At 37.5% G+C, this 17,998-nt stretch overlaps 1 protein-coding gene across 1 annotated transcript in view; it reads left to right on the top strand.

Moving 5' to 3' along the window:
• LOC127797106 (uncharacterized) overlaps positions 1 to 17,998 on the top strand; it is a 91,872-nt gene that overhangs the window by 31,563 nt on the left and 42,311 nt on the right. The window contains exon 5 of the mRNA XM_052329643.1: positions 2,196 to 2,263. Coding sequence (XP_052185603.1) covers positions 2,196 to 2,263 — 68 coding nt within the window. The remainder of the gene's footprint in view (positions 1 to 2,195; positions 2,264 to 17,998) is intronic.

The following is a 17,998-nucleotide window of genomic DNA, read 5'->3' as shown; positions in this document are numbered from 1 at the left end:
TCCCACGACAGGGACAAAGTTCGGCATCCATGCAATAGGGATGAATCCCTGACAAGGACGAACAGTGGTATTGGTCAGTATTGACCTGTATTTCAATGGTCACCATATTGTATTGGATTTCCCCTGGTATGGTACGAAATTCATATCTATGATTGCTATTGAAAATATTTGCTTGAGTTGAGATTTGACTTTATGTTATAGAAAAGTAAAAAGTTAATTTGGTTAGGTAGTTAGATTCCACACGCTAAAATTTGCTCTCCAATATATTTTTCTTGAAATGTTTCCTTTTCTTTTTATTCCTCTTTTTTTTTGTATTAATTCAACTATAAAATGATTGTACAATATTGGCACCCAAACAATTATTAAAGAAACTATTTAAGCAGACTTCTTAAAACAACAAATTGAAATGAAAGCTTTGAACGATTAAGCTGTTCCTTCTCTTTCTTTCTTTTTTTTTTTTTTTTTTATATATTTTGTTTTAGACATTTCCTCACTTTTCTCATGACAAATAGAAAGCTCTCCCTCAACTGTCCAGCACTAGCAATGCAAACATTTTTTATGCTTTCAATAAGTTGATTTCTATTTTTAATCAAAAGAAATAATCAATTTTCTACTGCTTCTTCCTCTCCAATATTTGTTACCAAGATCATTTCTTTTCTTCTTCTTCCTCTCTCTTTTTTGTAGGAAAGACTCATTGAAACATCAATTTGGATAATTTTATTACTTATTGAAAAATAAAACTAGTCACATGCTGCTGCATTACCTTTAGGCCATTCGGTTCTGAAGTTTCTTCAATTTATTTGGTACCACAAGATGGTTGGGTTCAATAAATGAGCTTTTGGAATGTTTAGTTCTGGTGGGCTGATAGCCTGATATGTGGAGATGACTTACTTTTGGGTTCACATTAGCCTTGGATTTTACTCAGGTTCTGCAAATATTGCACAGTGATAGGCGCATGGTCATCCTTCACCAGTGCCGACATGCGCTCTGATCTTTTTGATTCTTGTTGCTTATCAGTCCTCTTCAGGATCTCTGTAGGTTTCCAGCATTACAGGATGTCTGTGTGATTGATGGTATTCATTGTCAATTGGGATTCTTTGGGGGATTCTTCAGACATCAGCAGTCCAGCACATTGACATTTCAGAGTGCAGTTTAGGATGATTGAGGAATGCTGTTTATTGAGGCTTTTTTGCAGCTATTTGGGACCATAGGGTCTAGGGCAAGATACTGGATGCTGTGGTTTGGAGGATTTCTAGCATGGGGTATTCACTGTCTTGTCCTTTTACCAGGCTCAAGTGAAGGTTGTTTCTTCTTTTCCTTGGAGAAATTTTGCATACTATGCTCCTCTTAAAGTAGTTTTCATGATTGGGAAGCATCTCAAGACTCTAGTTTGACCAACCACATATAACTTGAGGAGGAGATGAGTCATGTTATATTAGTGTTTGATGTGTAGAGAAGAAGGGGGAAATGCAAACTCCATTCCTTTTCATTTGAATTGTGCAAGTCAGCTATAGAATGTTAATTATTTTGTTGATTGGGCTGGAGTGGTTGATGACAAGGATGGGTCCAGGGCTTTTTACCCTGCGGAGGAATGGCTGCCCTGAAGGTTGTGATAGGAAGGCTTGGAGCAGCTCTGTGATGCTTGGTGTGGTACCTTTTTAGTGATTCTAGGGAATGGAATCCTCGGTCTTTTGAGGCAGTGGAGTGCATGTTGTGCATTTCCCTCCTTGACCTCCCTCCCACACCACATGAATTGGTACCATCTAATAAAATTTTACTACCAAAAGAAAAGTCTTTTATATGGATATATTAGGAATTTTACCCATTGGATAATGTTTTTGCTTACCATTAAATGGATAGAAATATTTAAGTTGTATGAGTATTCATTTAATGGGTAGATAGCTCCTACTTGGGTACAGTTCAGGAAGTTTTGGAAAATGTAGAGGTATTTTCTTTAAGGGCCTCATCAGAACAATCTTTGAATTTCACCAGTTCACTAAAACATTTGCAGGAAACAGGTGAGGCAAGTTCATGAATAGATAAACTAGTTCACATTTTTATTTGACACAGTGAGTTCGAATGAATGTATCTGTTTCTTAACTTTTTTGTCCATAAACTATATCCATCGTTTTAAATTACCTTTTATAATCTTTTTCATTTTTTTCCCTTATGATATGTTTTAACCCTTTTTGTAGCCATCACTGTTCGAGATAAACTTGAGTCACTGTGTCGGGAGTTGCAACGACAGAACAAAATGCTAATGGTAACCTTTTCTACCAGCCACGTTACCTTTAAAAGATCATGCAGTATTCTTCTTTTTCATTTAGTCCTTCTCTGTATGACCACAACCATTTCCAATAAATAAAAAATGCATGCAGATTTGTGACCACCAGATAAAAGTATTTGTTCTATGAAAATTTAAAAGTTTAGTTGTAGTGCTCCACTCAAAGATACTCAGGCATAGATGATGAGGAGCATAATGTCTGAAAAGGTGTCTCATGCATAGATACTCATGCATAGATGATGAGGAGCATAATGTTTGAAAAGGTGAAGTGCATAATGTCTAGGCATTGTTTCCCTTAGGATTTATATTCTATATAAATTTTGGAAGTTAGATTTTAGATTTTATTTTTGATAAGGTTTATTGAGGGTCTGTTTGATTACACTTTTGTTTTCAGTTTTTTATTTTTGTTTCCTGAATTTTGTAAACAAAAACAGAAAATTTTGTATGATTATCTATTTTTGTTTTAAAAAATTTTCAAAAGTTTTCAAAATTTTGAACACAAGTGGAACATTCAAAAAACTTCTGCTCACTTTCAGTTTTCATTTTCATTATTCAATTTCACTAACATTAATGCTTAACAACCTCTACTGATTTGTTTCATACTAGAGATGTCAAATGGCTGGCTTAGCCCAACCTGGATCAACCCATAGCTTGTTGGGCCAAGCCAATTCAACAGCCTGTTGTCCTTGAAGGGCAGGCTCATTTTATTTTATTATTTTTAAACTATGATATATTTTGTAACTTTAAATTACTTTCACCTTAAAATTTAAAATCAATATACTTTTTTAGCCACATAATGGCTACAAAATGGTTGCAAACTAGTCATATTCTAACTTCTAAGGCAGTTGCAATCAGAACTAATGTTGTAAATCCCACAGAATTGTTGTTTCTAATAAGTGGACTAGGGCGGTCATGTGCAGCTTGTGGTGATGGGCTAGTATACGGCTTTTTTTGCATATAATGAGTCTTACAGATGGTTTCAAAAGATCGTTTTTTTTAATTTTAACATATTTATTCGAGTATGAATGTGATGGGTTCTTTATCTTGCACATGATTAAACAATAATATTAGCCACATGGACATGATTTGTTGTGTGACATTTGGATGTTTTTGAATTGACAGAATTTGAGAGAAAAATAACTACTTGATTTCATTTATTCTTTACAGTCCTATATATACAGTGAATAGACAAATCTACAAAAAGGAAAACCTTTAATTAGGGAATTCCTATAATGGAGAGAATCCTGAATTTATTGACTAAAACTGTCAATATCTGTACATTGAATCTCTATCTATACATTAGGAGACTATTCAAAATATTCCAAATCTTCTTAATTCACGGCTTTCCAAAAATACTTTAGTAAATTTGCCAATTATTCGATTAATTAAGCCAACATATTTTCTGACACTCCCTCTTTAGTTGGTGAATAGATATTGTCTATTTCTAACTTGGAAATTAATGTCTAAAACTGAGGGTTGCCAATTCCCTTTGTAAACACATCTATTAGTTGGGACTCTGAAGATGCATAAGGAGTACAAACAAGACCACTGTCTAGTTTTTCCTTAATGAAATGCCTGTTAACTTCAATGTGTTTTGTTTGGTCATGTTGTCCAGGATTATATGCTATGTTGACAGGTGACTTGTTGTCACATTAGAGCTTCATAGGACCATTCCACTTAATCTTTAAGTCTTCCAAGATAATCTTTAACCATAGTAACTCACATATCTCCTGTGCCATAGCTCAGAATTCAAATTTAGCACCTGACATTGCCAGCACATTTTGCTTCTTGCTTCTCCAAGTGACTAAATTTCCTCCAAGAAAGGTGCAATACCCAGAGGTAGATCCCTTGCCTGTCACTAAACTTGCATGGTTAACATTTGTATAGGCTTCAGGTGCAATATTTGCATGCTTTTTTGAACAATATTCCTTTCCTTGGAGTCCTCTTTAAATAGTGAAATACTATGTAGATCGCCTGTAGATGTATTTCCTTCGGATTATGCATGAATTGACTCGCAACACTCACCATATAAGCGATGTTTGGGCGTGTGTGAGATAGATAGATTTGCTGACCAACTAATCTATGATACATTCCTTTATCTATTGTTGTGTCACCTTTAGCTTCCCAAGTTTGTGATTCGGATCTATAGGTGAGTTAGCAGGCTTGCATGCCAACGTTCTTGTATCCCTTAAGAGATTAGTAATGTATTTTTGTTGTGAAATGAAAATCCATGTCTTGGATCGCGCTACTTTAATTCCTAGGAAGTACTTAAGGTGTCCGAGCTCCTTAATTTCAAAATCCCTCCTTAGGCATTGTTTTAGATTATGCCTTTCTTGCTAATCATTCCCTGTCACTATTATGTCATCCACATATACAATGAGGATTGTGACTCATTTTGAACCCAAAGGTTTGATAAACAGAGTGTGGTCTCCTTGACTTTGTTTGTAGCCCATGCTTATCATCACTTTAGTGCATCTCCCAAACCAGTCTCTAGGGGACTATTTCAAACCATACAGTGCTTCCTTAGGTTTGCATGCCTTATTAGGGGCTACGTTCTTAGTATAACTAGGTGAAATCTCCATATATATTTCTTCCTCAACATCTCCATGTAGAAAGTCATTTTTCACATCAAACTGTTGAAGGGGCCAGTTAAAATTTACAGCTAAAGACAATAGAATTCACTTTGTTCATTTTTGCTACAAGACCAAAAGTTTCTTAGTAGTCTATTTCATACATCTGCGTATATTCTTTGGCTACCAGCCTTGTTTTGTACCTTTTTAGTGTCCCATCTGCTTTGTATTTCACAGAGTATACCCACTTGCACCCTATTGGTTTCTTCTCTTTTGATGGTTCTACAATTTCCCATGTATTGTTTTTCTCCAAGGCCTGTATTTCAACATTAATAACACTTTTCCAATTCTCACAGGATAAAGCCTTAGAAAGGGTGTTGGGAATTGTCACGGTGTTTAAATTTGTGAGGAAGTTGTTAGGATTAGGAGCTCTTAGAAACTCAATTCAATACTCTTAGTTTGCCAATCTCTCAACGCTCCTCACTTGGAAATCACCCACAACCGATAATATAAACTGGAAATGAAAAGAACAACAAAGAAATTATGTAAAAGAGACAACCAAACCAAGCAATAGGCGCTGATTTATCTTGGTTCAGATTGTAATATGCAATCCTACATCCAGCCTTGATCCCAAGAGCAAATTCCACTAGAAACCGTTGAACAAGATTACGAGAACTCTCTTTTCTCTATCACACAAGTTCACTGTCCTCACACAAGAGAGTACAAAGACTCTCACACTCTCAAAGCCTTTTCTCCCTCTCTGCAATCTCACTTGCATTCAGAAACACAATTGAACGAATGAATGCTGTTATGACCGACTGCCTAGCCCTCGCCTCTTATTTATAAACCATAGGGGCGTTAATTACAAGACCAACTATTTAGCCTATACAAAGATTAAAATATCCCTTATAATATAACATCTAACTCAGAAAAATCCAGCCTCACTCATTCTTCTAATAGGTTCTATCATCTTTATCTTCTAAACAAAATTATCCATACAAAAACCCAACCGAAGCATCTATATGACAGGGTGAGCATCTCACAAATGACAAAACTCTAAAATTGGATACCGTGGCTTTTTAGTATATTCTCTGGTTCCTTTCCTAATGGCAATAGGCAATCAATTTTAGGTGTAGACTGAGAAGGATTAGAAGGTATTACCTCATTTTTGGGATTTGGGTTTGATGCTTGAACTGACCTCGGTTCAGGAGCTAGTTCTTTCCTTCTTGAGTAGACCTGAGAAAACCTATTATCAGAAGCATCCTCATTGCCCCCATCTAAGGGTACAAGCTCTAGTTCAGGTTCAAATGGGGCTTTAAGTGGATGTTCAAAAGGTTCAGGATCAAGTTGAGGTTCAGGGTACCACTGATGTTTCCTAGTTGGTGGTAGGTCTAGAAGGAAAAATCCTTATCTTCCACGTGTTGGCTCCCTCTGAAGATAAGGTTTGGTGAAGTATGGCTCTATTTCATCAAATGTTACATCAGCAGAGATGAGGAATTTTCTGGTTGGTGGATGATTAGCATTTGTACCCTTTTTGAGTTGAAGAATATCGCACAAAGATGTTTTTGAGAGCTCTTGGATCCAATTTCCCTCAGTTTTGATCATGAATATGAACATACGAGATACATATACAAATTATAGGAACAAGATGGTTGGTGATGCTAAGACTTGGATAAAACTGTGATAGTCCTTTAATGAGACTGTTGAGACTTAATGCTTGGCTAGGAAGGTGGTTGATAATATAAGTGGTTGTGAGAATTGCTTCCCCCCAATAATGTTTTGGAACATTCATTTGGAATAGTAATGCCCGGGTCGTGGAAAAGAGATAACTATTTTTCCTCTCAACTACCCCATTTTGTTTTGGGGGGGGTAGGTATAGACACAAGATGACTCACGAATGATCCCTTCTTTCTGGAAAAAAAAATAGATAGGGTTTGATTGAAGTAATCCCTAACATTGTTTGATCGAAATCTTTAACTTGGACACCAAATTGGGTTTTTATCATGGAAAGAAAATTCGGAAGTACATCACTAACTTCACTCTTGGGTTTGAGCATGAAAATCCAAGTAATTTTGATATAATCGTTAATGAATGACACAAACCAACGAGCCCAAAAATATTAGGAATTGTGGATGGACTCCATATGTCACTATGAATCAAATCAAAGGGGACAAAGCTCCTTTCATTGGTGATGGGAAAGGATGCACTCTTGTGTCTTGCAAACTCACACACCTCACAAACAAAAGGTTTATTTTCTAATCCTTTGAACAAGAAAGGAAGCATAATTTCAAGAATTTTAAAAGAGGGATTACCAAGTCTATAATGGTAAGGCCAGATCAAGTCTTCATTGGTGGAGTGGTGTTCAGATAGGAGAGTTAGGGGATGATTTTGCTCGATGATGTTTGGTCTCTCAAACACATCAAGATAGTATAATCTGTCATTTTCCTTAGCACGTCCAATTATCATTCCTGAATCCTAGTCTTGAAATAAATAATGAGTTGGAAAAAATATAATTTTGCAATTTAGATCTCGAGAGATTTTGGTGATCGATACCAAATTTGTGGACAAGTTCAGAACATGAAGGAAATTTTTAAGCGTGAGTTTTGGGCTGATTCTTATATATCCTATTTCAGCTATTGTAGTTGGTGAGCCAACTGCAGTGAATATTTTTCTGATGCTCGAACAAGGAGTATATGTGCTAAAGTTTTGAGAGGCATGAGTCATGTGATATGTGGGTCCTGAATTAATAATCTATGAGTTTCTAAAGGACCTTTTGGAGACATTTAAACCACGAGAGATTGGAAACTTACCTGAATGTGCCAATGAACAGGTACTTGAAGGTTTCTCAAGAGCTGCCGAGAGGTTCCACATTTTGTCAATCTCCTCTTTATTGAAGTCCTTAGATTCTAGGTCTTTCTCTTCTCCCCGCAGTGCTGTCACCTGGCGTGCTTTCTCTTTTTGTAGCTTATTTTGTCTGCCTTTGTTTCCCATGCAGTTTCTAACACTTCTCCTGAGTATGTCTTAGTTTGTTACAGTAAGTGCACCATAGAGAGTCCTTTTCTTCCCCACTTGCAGACTTTGGTTCAGTCTTCCAATGCTCATTTGGACCACGATTTGCAGCCTTTGTTAGCATGGCCAAAGCTTTCGGTGGTTTTGTATAACAGCCCGCATTGAGCGATAGGAAGTACTGGAACAACTTACCATGATGGGCTTATGCGAACTTCCCAGGGGTCACCCATCCTTAAGCTTCCCCAGTTTAAGCACACTTAACCCGGGAGTTCTTTGCCTACATTCAGCCCGAAAGGTATTCAATTGGTGTTGTTTCCTTCCTTACTTATCTTCGATATATACTACCATTCTCTAGACTCTTGGGGTATTACATTATCCCCTCCTTGAGCACATGACGTTCTCATCATGCGACCTTATAACTGATCCCAGCTCTTCTTCCCTTTGGGGGCTGCCATCCTAGAAGTCTGCCAGAAACCGCTCTTTGTCTAGGCCCTCGAGCCCCAACACCACTCCTCGCCCTCATCGGACCGCCTTCACCAAGGGTCGGCTCTGATACCACCTGTAGCATCCTGTATCGAGCGATAGTAAGGACCTAAACAACTTACCTTGATGGGTTTACGCGAACTTCCCAGGGATCACCCATCCATAAGCTTCCTCAACTTAAGCATGCTTAACTCGGGAGTTCTTTGCCTACATTCAATCCAAAAGGTATCCAATTGGTATTGTTTCCTTCCTTACTTATTTTCGATATATACTACTCTTCTCTGGGCTCTTGAGGTATTACATTTTGTCTCCAACATCACTCCTCTTCTACTCTTCTTGGCCAAAATGATTGTTACTACCTCATTAAGTGAAGGCGGATCTTCCTTACCCAAGACTTGGATTCTCATATGATCAAATTTTACATTTAGTCTTGCTAGAAAACCATAGGTTCAATCCTTCTCAATAAATGCCTTTAACATGGCTGCATCCTTGCTGTCTTTCAGTTTTATAACCCAGTATTGGTCCATCTCCTGCCACCCCCTTCAGCAAATTCACATATTCTATGACAGTTTTATCTCCTTGCTTTGTTGGCATGGTTTTAACCCTCAACTCCTAAATTTGAGCCACATCCTTGACTTTGGAATAGGTTTGTCGAATTGATTCCCAAATCTCCCTTATAGTTGGTAGAAACATGCACGTGTCACTGATCTCCTGTGACATAGAGTTCCAGAGCCATGCCATAATCATAGAATCTTGTTCGTCCCATGAGATGAAATTGGGATCTCCCTCCTTAGGGTCGGTTCTGAGTATGTGATTGAGTTTACCTTTTTTCCTATAAAATGGTCTTAATCAATTGTGACCATTTTAAATAGTTCATCCCGTTGAGTCAATTATGTAGCACTGATTTGTTGGAGTTTGTCAGTTGCCAGAGTTGCTGGCACTTTGTCTGTGCTGCGAGAGATGATGTCAGTAGAGGCAGAGGTAGTTGACATCCATAGGAATATGAAGGCACTTAGGGAAACAGTGATTTCAATGGTAATGAAGGCCTTGATAGACAGTTGCAATGAAGGCCGACAGAACAGTAATGGCAATGAAGGCCCGAAAGGAGAATTGCCCACGGAAGGCCAGCTAAACAGCAGTGGCGATGAAGGCTGGAAGGGAAAAAATTGCCCACAGAAAGAATTCCTAAGGCTCTGTTACCATGAAAGAATTTGAGAAAAAAACAACTGCTTGATTTCATTTAATGTTTTACAGTCCTAAATATGTAGTGAGTAGACAAATCTACAAAAAGGAAAACCTTTAATTAGGGAATTCCTATAATGGAGAGAATCCCTAATATACTCCCTAATTTACTGACTAAAACTGTTAATCTCTGTACATTGAATCTCTATTTGTACATGAGAAAACTTTTCCAAATCTTCTTAATTCACAGCTTTCCAGCTTTCCAAAAATACTTGAGTAAATCTACCAATTATTCGATTAATTAAGCCTGCTTGTTTTCTGACAAGAATCAGTTAAATGAGCCACGTAGGCTGGGCCAGATGGTGGCAACTTTGCAATCTATTATAACTAGCAATAATTGGCTTAGGCGAGGAGCGTGGTTTAAATAGCTGTTCACAGCTAGCTGCGAGAAGAGGAGGAGCACACTTTTGCTTATAAATAAAATAAGTAAAAGAGAGAGGACTCTGCTATTCTGTTGATCTAATATTCACTGTCCCCTCACTCTTTTTTGGAAGTTCAATTTCATTTCCTAGCGGCAAGGTGAATCAAATACATTGGAATTTGGAGCTTCCATCATTAAGCCTACATTGCAATTTCTTTGGTGAAATTTCAAACATCATCAATGAATTTGTAATGTAGACTTAATGATAGAAGCTCCAATGTAATTGGTTCACCTTGCCTTCAGGAAATGAAATTGAATTTCCAGAGAAGAGCGGGGGGAGATGTCAAGACTTTGGGTGTACACTCATAATAGAGTTGTGGTTGTAGTATATTAGTTCTCAAAGGAATAATGTTACGACACCAAGGATATAATAGTAATTATATATTATATGTGTTTCTTTCTAGTTTTACTTTGCTGTTGAAGTTGATTGTACCTTTTAGTTGTTATTATAAGTGAAAGATAGAAAAGCCTATAAATAGGCTAAATTAGTTGTAGAATAGGCATAGTCAAATGATAATCAGATTTGCAGATTCTCTCTCATCAATTCTCTCTCGATTTGCTCCTTGGTTTCCCCCTAATCTCTCTCTCTTTCTCTATTCTTTCTGAATTCTTCCTTTGTTCTTTTGATTTCCTCCTCCCTTTTTGTTCTCTTTCCCTCGGTTACTTCCAATTTCCTCTTAAAACCCTAAGTTAAACCTAGGTTCCTGACATTTGGTATCAGAGCCAGTTGATTCTCGATTGTGATTTCGACAATTCTTGGCAGCTGTTCTAGGTTTGGATTTTTTAGGCGAAGTAGAGCCAACGATTCTTGGCTGTTATTCCGGCAATTCTTAGCAACAGTTCTAGGTTTGAATTTCGAAGGCAAAGCAGAGCTGGTGGACCTTGGCTACTAACTTGGACTTGGGTGATTCAGGAAGGTGATTTCAGGAGTGGAATTCAGGCGATTTTGGAAGTAGTTTCAGAGCTAGATCTAGAGGCGATTTTCAGAAGGCTATAACAGAATCGATTGAGTCATTGAAGGTTGTAGATTCAGAGTGAAGTAGTTTAGGTATTCCTTATTGAAGGCGAGAAGTTGAACTGTGGAGATGGATACAGGAATCAAGGAAACATTTGCTAACCTCAACCAAAAGCCAGATGAACTCATGATTATGACGATAAAATGGTATCGGGTTAATCTTCCAATTGAACACTTTCTAAGGAATATTCTGATCCAATTATTCAAAGAAAGAGACTAGTCCCTAATATAGTTGGAGATCCATACATTACTTGTCCAAGGAATCAAGATTCCATTAACAGTCCATGGAATCAGTATTCCATTAACAAACCAAAGAGTTAAACTAAGGAAGAAAGAAGTAATGAGAAGGGCATTGTGAATGATGTTATTTAGCCTTGGGAGTTTCTTCAAGTAAAGTAGTACTAGGAGAAGTCAAAATTGTGGAGAAATGATTCTTTGATTACTTTGATCTCGAGGAGAAGTGTTTTGATTCGGAAAGTACTAATAAGGAGGATATTGGTGCTGGAGTCCTTCCTCAGACTTTTGACTTACAAGAAACTGGGGAACAATTAGAATTGGTAAAAGACATTGAGGCATCGGATATTTTGTCTATAAATCAAGTCGAAGATGCCAAGACGAGAACGATAGTTGCCGGAAAAGTCACTGTGACACCATTGGAGGAGAAATTTGTTAAAGATAAACCTTGGTGTACACCAGCAAGTTGGGGAAGGTTAAAAGCACATCAACTTTGGATTTTGAAGATTATAAGTTTGTTGTTCTTGAAGGAATAGGTGTCAAAAAGTATTTGCTGAAAATGTGAATTCCCTCTTGCATTATCCCTTGTGGGAGTAATATATATATACAAAACTTCCTCTACTGATTAGGAAGTTTCTAAATGTTAGCAAGATTCTAATCCTAGAATAAGGAAAGAATACAAATCTGTAAGATACAACAATTATGGAAAGAATGACAATAAAAGATATACAACAAGAATAGTAAATAAATCAAGAAATCATTGATTGATTTAGGAATCAATCATTGACACCAAATTTGGAACATATCCGTTGACACTCCTCCTCAAGCTTGAGAGTAGATATCATCCATTCCAAGCTTGCTGATAGTTCTTTGGCATACGGCTGCTAGTAGTCCTTTGGTTAGAATATCTGCTAGCTGATCACAAGAAGGTATATGCGGAGTACAAATTAAGCCGCTATCCAACTTTTCCTTGATGAAGTGCCTGTCTATTTCAACATGTTTAGTTTTATCATGTTGAACTAGATTGTGAGCAATACTTATGGCTGATTTATTGTCACAATAGTCTCGTAGGGCCTGTCACTTCAATTTTTAGATCATCTAGAAGAATTTTCAACCTAAGTAGTTCACAAACACCTAGAGCTATTAATCTAATCTCTGGCCTCTGCACTAGACTGAGCTACAACATGATGTTTTTTGCTCCTCCAGGTCACAAGGTTGCCTCCTAGGAAAGTACAATAACACGAAGTAGACCTTCGATCTACCATTAACCCAACATAATTTGCATCTGTATAGGCCTCAATATTCATACCCTGACCTCTTTTAAACATAATTCCCTTCCCCGGTGTTCCTTTCAAATAATGTAATATTCTGTAAGCAGCTCTTAGATGGGTCTCTTTAGGCTCATGCACGAACTGGCTTACTACTTCTATTGCATAGGCAATATCTGGTCGGGTATGGGCTAAATAAATCAACTTGCCTACCAGTCATTGGTAGGACCCCTTGTCAACAGCCTTCTCCTCTAGGAACTCACCCAACTTGTGATTAGGCTCGATTGGAGTTGCAGTTGCCTTGCAACCTAACAACCTTGTCTCCTTTAAAAGATCCACAATATACTTTTGTTGGGAAATGAAGATACTTGCCCTAGAATGGGGAACTTCTATACCTAAGAAGTATTTTAACCGCCCCAACTCTTTGATGTCAAATTCACGAATCAAGCAGTCTTTGAGTTTTCTCCTTCCTTCCTCATCATTTCTTGTGATTACAATATCATCAACATAAACAATTAGCACTGTCACTCCCCCTGTGGCCGAGTGATGGATAAAAAGAGTATGGTCTCCTTAACTTGGTTTATATCTGAGATTTAACATAACTTGTGCAAATCGGCCAAACCAAGCCCTATGAGACTGTTTAAGGCCATACAAAGCTTTGTTCAATTTGCATACCATATTCCCCCGAGTGTTTGGGCTATACCCTGGTGGCAAATCCATGTACACCTCTTCTTCTAGACCCCAATGCAGAAACGCATTTTTAACATCAAATTGGTGAAGTGACCAGCCTAAATTTGCAGCTAGGGATAGAAGCACTCTTACAGTATTGAGCTTAGCAATCAGAGCAAATGTATCTAGATAATCCACTCCATATACCTGAGTATAGCCCTTGGCCACAAGGTGTGCTTTGTACTAATCAAGAGACCCATCTGATTTGTACTTTAAGGTGTAAACCCACTTACATCCAACCGGGTGTTTACTCTTGGGTAATGGAACTAAGTCCCAAGTATTGTTCTTTTCTAGGGCTGCCATCTCAACGTCCATAGCATTTCTCCAATTCTCATCCTTCAAAGCTTCGAAAAAATGTTTAGGAATGGTAATGTTGTAGGCTGGTTAAAAAGGCTTTATGTGGAAAAGATAACTTGGAATAGGACAAGAACAAGTTTTTAGGGTGTTTGGTACATGCTCTTGTGCCTTTCCTAAGGGCAATGGGCTAATCAAGGTCATTTGGAGGTTCACAAATAGAATCCATAGGCTCAGGAATATAAGAGTTACCTGATGTGGGGTTAGAAGGGCTGGCAATGTCATCATTTGTAATAGATTGAGGACTGACAGCAGATGCATGAGATGGATTAGATGTAGGAACTTGCATTGGGCAAGGAGCTGATGGCTGCTGTCTTGAGTAGACTTGCAATGGGTGAGGTGTCTTAGGGTCAGGCTCTTCCTGATTCATGTTAGGAACATCTTTAGGATCAACAGGAGAAAAATTAGAAGAATTGGGCTGAAGTTCGGGAAGAAAAAGAAGCTGATCTTCATTTGTGGTGGACTGATTTTGGATACCCTGATCATTGCTGAAATAGGATAAATTTTCAGCAAAACTCACATCATCAGAAACAAAGAATCGTTTAGTAGGAGGATGAAAACATCTATACCCTTTTAGAATACCCAACAAAGATGCATTTTAGAGCCCAAGGATCTAACTTATTCCGATGTGGACCATGAATATGAACAAATGCAACACAACCAAAGATTTTTGGTTTCTAGCCACTAAGAATATGAAGATCAGGAAAAAATCTTGTCAATAGTTGAATTGGACTATGGAAATCAAGAATTTTAGAAGGCAACCGATTTATAAGAAATGTAGCTGTTAGGGCAACTTCTCCCCAATAATGCTTAGGGACATTGTGATGGAAGAGAAGTGCTCTTATGACAGTTAGTAAGTGCCCATTTTTCCTTTCTGCCACCCCATTTTGTTGGGGGGTGTAGGGACAAGAGAACTCGTGAATGATTCCCTTTTGCTAAAAGAAAGTTGTAAGGGATTGATTGAAATAATCTTTAGCATTATCAAATTTCAATGTCTCGATTTCTACTCCAAATTGAGTACTAATCATGTTATAAAAGGAAGGAAAAATTGTACTCACTTCAAATTTATTTTTCATGAGAAAAAGACAAACTCGAGTACAATCATCCACAAACACAATAAACCATCGTGCCCCAGAAATATTGGGGACAATTGTAGGGCTCCAATCATCACTATGGATTAGAGAAAATGGAAGTCAAGTCCTCTTATTTGATGAAGGATAAGGTACCCTTTTATGTTTGGCTAATTCACAAACAGAACATTGGAAATCTTTAATATCAAGATCCCTAAATAAAGCTAGAAACATGACTTGAATAGTAGAAAAAGAAGAATGACCAAATCGAGAGTGTTATAACAAAATCTAATCTTTATTGGACTGAACTAAACATGACATAGGGTGAACCTCCTCCTTTGTCTCCTGCCCATTTGGTCCATTTAGATAGTATAAACCAGCCTTTGCCCTAGTAAGCCCAATCATCCTCCTCGGCTTCTGTCCCTAAATTTTACAGATATTAGAAGAAAAGTGAGCATTGCAATTTGTTATGATTAGGAGCTCTTAGAAACCCAATTCAACACTTTATTTTGCCAATCTCTCTTCACTCCTCACCCGAAAATCAAACCCACAACAGAGTAGATAAAATTGGAAATGAAAACAGCAAAGAAAATAAAGTAAAAGAGCAATCAAACCAATCAAGAGACGCTGATTTATCCTGGTTCGGATTGCAATATCCAATCCTACATCCAGTCTTGATCTCGAGAGCCAAATCCACTAGAAACCGCTTGAACAAGATTACAAGAACTCTCATTCTCTCTCACACAAGTTCACTGCCTTCTATACAAGAGAATATCAAGATAAACTTTCTCTCTAAGCCTTTCTCTCTCTCTCGACAGAATCACTTGCATTCAGAGAAATCAATAGAATGATATGTTATATGCGACTTTTAGTCTCTCGCCTCCTATTTATAAACCATAGGGGCGATAATTACAAGGCTAACTACTTAGCCTATACAAAAGACTAATCAAAAGACTAATGTATCCCTCATAATATAACCACTAAGTTAACTAATCTAACTTTGAAAAAATCCAGCTGCATATCATCTTCATTCTAACAGGTTCTATTCTTCATCTTCTAGAATAATTCTCCATGCTCCCAACAAATCTTCTCCCTTTTTGCATGATTATCTTCTAGAATCGGACTCCATCAATCTGCTCTCTCTTTGGACCAGCAAAACAACTAATCATTCACAAATATAAATGTGTAAGAGCCTCAAACAATGATGTAATTTTGTCATTGGAACTACATTAGTAAACATGTCTACCGTATTATCTTCCTTTGCTACCTTTACCAAATCTATTTCCTTCCTATCAAGCATTTCTCTTATAAAGTGATACCTAATATCAATGTGTTTAGTTTTTTCATGTTGTGCTTGATTTTTAGCCAAGTGAATAGCACTTTGGCTATCACAATTTAAGAATACCTTTCTATCTAGGAGTTCACTTACTAAACCTCTCAACCATAGGCTCTCCTTCATAGCTTCTGTAACCGCTATGTACTCAACCTCAGTGGTTGAGAGAGCCACTACCGATTGCAATTTTGTTTTTCAGCTTATGGTAGCATTCTATAGCTTAAATACATAATCGGTAGATGACCTCCTTCTATCTAGGTCTGCTGCATAGTTAGCATAATCCTAGTATATTAGGCTCATCTTTGACACAAGCTCCACCATAAACTAAAGTCATGTTTATTGATCCTTTGAGGTACCTAAATGTCCATTTTACTGCAGCCCAATGTTCCTTACCTGGATTAGCCATAAACCTGCTAACAACACTCATAGCATGGGCTAAGTCTAGCTTAGTACACACCATACAATACATGAGACTACCTACAGCACTAGAGTAAGGCATCTTGACTCACTTCTCTCATGCTTTCTTTATCACTAGGTGATTGGTTGTGGGATAGCTTAAAGTGTTGTGCAAAAGGAACTTTTACCTCATTTGCATCATGCATTTGAAATCTCTTAATCAATTTCTCTAGGTATGCTTTTTGAGATAACTTGATTAACCTCTTAAGTCTATTTCTTTCTATTTCAATCCCTAAAATCTTTCTAGCTTCTCTTAGCTCCTTCATCTCAAAGGCTGAATTTAATTTCAGCTTTAACCTATGAATCTCCACATCTGATTAACTAGCAATCACCATGTCATCCACATATAGAAGGAGATAGATGGAAATTTTAGATGAAATATGCTTAAAATAGACACAACAATCAAAGGCACTTCTCTTGAACGCTTGGTTGATCATAAATGTATCAAATTTTCAATACCATTGTCTAGGGGATTGTTTAAGTCCATATAAGGACTTCTTTAACAAGCATACTTGCTCTTTCTTACCCCTTAGGCTGATCCATTAGAATGTTCTCTTCTAACTCACCATGAAGGAATGTGGTGGTCACATCCATTTACTCTAGATTTAAGTCTAAATAGGCAGTTATTGCAAGCAAGATTCTAATAGAGGTATGTCTCACTATTGGTGAGAAAACCTCATTAAAATCCACCCCAACCACTTGAGTGAATCCCCTTGTTACTAATCTAGCTTTATACCTAGGTTTTTGCTCCTTACCTACCCCTTCTTTTATCTTAAAGAGCCACTTACAGCCTACCACCCTTTTACTTAAGGGTCTATCAACCAAAACCCAAGTTTTATTCTTATTTAGAGAATCCATTTCAGATCTCATTGCATCCAACCATAGCTTGGAATCTTTTGATCTCATAGCCTCTTCATATGTAAGAGGTTCATCACCAACTGTCTTTGTTGCACTTAACAGTGCATATGAGACTAAATCAGAGTATCCATACCTAATAGGAGGTCTAACCTCCCTCCTTTGCCTATCCCTTGCCACGTTGTACCTACCTACTGTCACGAGAAGAACCTTCCGAGCCTAAATTTTTAAATTTTCTACTTTGTTATTGTTGTTTCTAGTTATTGTTTTGTTGCTGTAATTCCTTATGTAGTAATAGCCTTTATTTTATGTTGTAAGTTCTAGAAGGAGGCGGTTCTGCCATGTGCAAAAAGGGGCAGAGAATCTCAAAGTTTGTTATGAGAGTAGGACCCACTTGGCAGGGGAATCTTTCCTCCCAGGTGCTGGGATATATTTGCCTACCCTCAACGAGAGAAAGGATGAATGGAAAATCAAAATTCTTATTGTTCTTCCCACCAAATTCTCAGTTTTCTCCCTCTCTCTATATATATTCTCCCTTCCGTTCTTCCTTCTAGATTGCTCCCCACTCTTCTTTTCTCTTTGTTACCGCTTCTTGTTCGCGTGTTAAGCTCTCCTAATTCATATTGGAATTGGGAGATAGCATATTGTCAGGCCAAGCTGTGACAATCTTGGTAT

This window comes from Diospyros lotus, chromosome 3 (assembly GCF_014633365.1).
Source record: "Diospyros lotus cultivar Yz01 chromosome 3, ASM1463336v1, whole genome shotgun sequence".
In the NCBI taxonomy this organism is placed as follows: domain Eukaryota; kingdom Viridiplantae; phylum Streptophyta; class Magnoliopsida; order Ericales; family Ebenaceae; genus Diospyros; species Diospyros lotus.
Note: the sequence above shows the minus strand (reverse complement) of the source record. Positions and strands in the feature narration are given on the sequence as shown.